Source organism: Orycteropus afer, unplaced genomic scaffold (genome assembly GCF_000298275.1).
Source record: "Orycteropus afer afer isolate SDZICR_OR568_19922 unplaced genomic scaffold, OryAfe1.0 scaffold00018, whole genome shotgun sequence".
Classification (NCBI taxonomy): Eukaryota; Metazoa; Chordata; class Mammalia; order Tubulidentata; family Orycteropodidae; genus Orycteropus; species Orycteropus afer.
The window spans coordinates 6,471,717-6,474,273 of record NW_006921605.1 but is presented as its reverse complement, the minus strand read 5'-3'; the positions used below and the strand labels follow the sequence as shown (position 1 = coordinate 6,474,273).

Genomic DNA, 2,557 nt, shown 5'->3' with positions numbered 1-2,557 from the left:
GCTGGAGGGAGGCAGCATGTCTGGCCTTGCAGTAATAGGCCTTGGGTTACTGCTGGTAATCCTGTCTTCCTCTTGTAGGGTTAGAGGAGGTCAGAACATGTGGCCTCCTTGTCGTTTTTGCTATCAGAAAGCTAGAAAATCCCAAAATGTATACAAGCAAGGAAAGAGCTAGAAAAATCAGTGTCAGGGATTGAATCCACATCCCCCAAAAACATGTGGTGTAAGTCCCAACCCCTGTGCTGGTTATAGTCCCATATGGGAATCAGTTTTCTTTGCTATGCTAATGAGACAATATCAGTGCAGGGTGTGTCAAGTCAATCTCTTCTGAGATATAAAAGAGAATAAACAGGCACACAGGAAGAGATGGGGGAAGACAGGTGCCACGCACATGAAGGCCACCAAGGAACCGAGGAATAAAACATTCCTGCAGAGGTGACACAGAGAGACCCCTCCCTTCAAACCAGCGCCTTGAACTCAGACTCTGCACCTCCCAAACTGCGAGAAAATAATTTCTGTGCTGTTAGAGCAGCACTGGAGAACTAAGACACACGGTATCTCTCAGCAGTCCCTAACGGATACTCCAAAAAGCACCCCAACATACAAACAGATGAAAGCAGAGCGGGTCCAGCTTCAGGGCACAGAAGGGTCAGCAGGCCGTCCACTTGGCCTCCCTCTGGATCCCAAGGGAGCCTGAGTAACTTCTGCCAAGCCCTGAGCTCTCCAGCACAGCTCGTGGGACTGGGTGTGTTTGTGTGGTGAGATGCTGTGACCATGGGAAGTGGGGATAAGTATAGATGAGAAACTAATGGACTCAGCACGTGTGCTCACTAGTGGAGAGAAGACACGGGGGGCTGAAATGTGTACAACGCAGTATTCACCGGCCATTTTCTTTCTAAAAGGTTTGCTTAATTCAAGAGGTTTGTCTTTTAATTGCTAGAACTGGTTACAGAAATGATGGCTCACCGTATCACAGAGCAGTGTGCAGCCGCTAAAAAGGACAAACCAAAGCCACCTGCAGTGACGTGGACCAATCTCAAGCCACATCAGTCGGCAGGGGGAAAGCCCGTGGGGTCAGGCTCCAGGTGCTCCCGTCTGGGAGGTGAGGATACACAGGTAGTTAATCTCTCTCATACTCCTAAAGCCAAACCAGACCCACTACCGTGGATGCCGACGCGTGGCACCCCCACGTGGTAACAGCAGAAAAACCAGACCCACTGCCGCGGATGCCGACGCATGGCGCCCCCACGTGGTAACAGCAGAACTGCTCCTTTGGGCTTCCTTGGCTCTCATCTTTACAGAAGCAGACTGCCAGGCCTTCCTCTGAGGCTCCCCTTCCCGGCTGGGTTTGAAGTGCTCACTGTTAGGTTAGGAGTTGAGCACAAACGGTCTACGCTGCCCAGAGACCCTCTCTCTGTCACACACATACACACACAAGCAGCTACATATAGTTTTGAAAGGTATGAAAAACCTTAACAGCGCTCATCACTGGAATATGATACAGGCGTCGGGCCGTGGGGAGGTAGTCTTTTACTTAATTTGATACATAAACCATAGACTTATAGCTTGCATTGCCTATTAAACTTCTATTTAAAAAAAAAAAAAAGATGGATTAAGTAAACGAAGGGGACCAATCCCTACCCCCGGTCCTGCCACAAGGGCCGAGCAGGCGAATCCAGCGCAGCCCGCGGCCCACTCCGCTCACCTTGGTTGCGGCCGTATTCCACCAGCCAGCGCGAGATGCGGATCACATCCTGCAACACGCCCTCAGGCAGGTGCTCCAGCGCCACCTCCTCCTGGACCTCCAGCTCGTCCTCGCCGCTGATCAGATCCAGGATGAGCACAGGGGAGACCACCTTACTGTGCCGGGTCATCAGGCTGCGGAACTCCGACTCCAGTGACTCCTTCCCCCGCTCAAACAGCAGCTTCTACAGGGAGAGCGGGGGGAGCGCGTCACTTCTGCTGTGGCCCTCACTTCTGCCTCCTGACTCTGCCCTCTGCTCTCCTCTGCCTTTACTTCCTAGGCACTCAGACACGGCCCATGAGGACCCTTCTCTGAGTGCTCCTTTGCCCTGTGAGTCCACAGGTCCAGCCTCCGGGATCTGCAAGCCACAGGTGGTTAAACACTGACTGGTCCTTTTCTCACCACATGGTTTGTTAAATAGTTTTCTTAGAAGAGGATTGCAAAACAAAATACAGATTAGTATGTCTATGAAATGGGGGAGTGTATTCAAGAACATATACAGGGTTGGCAGACAATGGTCCTATAAGTGTATATGAATGATCAGAATTCCAAGGTGTATAGCAGAGCGGACAAGGGGCAAGGTTGTGGTCATGGCTTGGTCACAGCCAGCTACCCAGAGGGACCGAGTAGTTGAATCTGCGGGCTTGGGACCATAGTCACAGGGGACATCAAGCTCAACTGGCGTAACATACTATATAAAACATTGTTCCACCTCCCACTTTGGCGAGTAGTGACTGGGATCTGAAAAGCTAGCAAGCTGCCATCTAGATGCAACGATGGGTCTCTTCTCGTCCAGAGCAAAGAAGAATGAAGAAA

At 51.2% G+C, this 2,557-nt stretch overlaps 1 protein-coding gene across 1 annotated transcript in view; it reads right to left on the bottom strand.

The window, feature by feature from the left end:
- Positions 1-2,557, bottom strand: part of EXOC7 (exocyst complex component 7) — a 23,722-nt gene that overhangs the window by 13,580 nt on the left and 7,585 nt on the right. Inside the window, exon 5 of the mRNA XM_042783528.1 lies at positions 1,703-1,925. Coding sequence (XP_042639462.1) covers positions 1,703-1,925 — 223 coding nt within the window. The remainder of the gene's footprint in view (positions 1-1,702; positions 1,926-2,557) is intronic.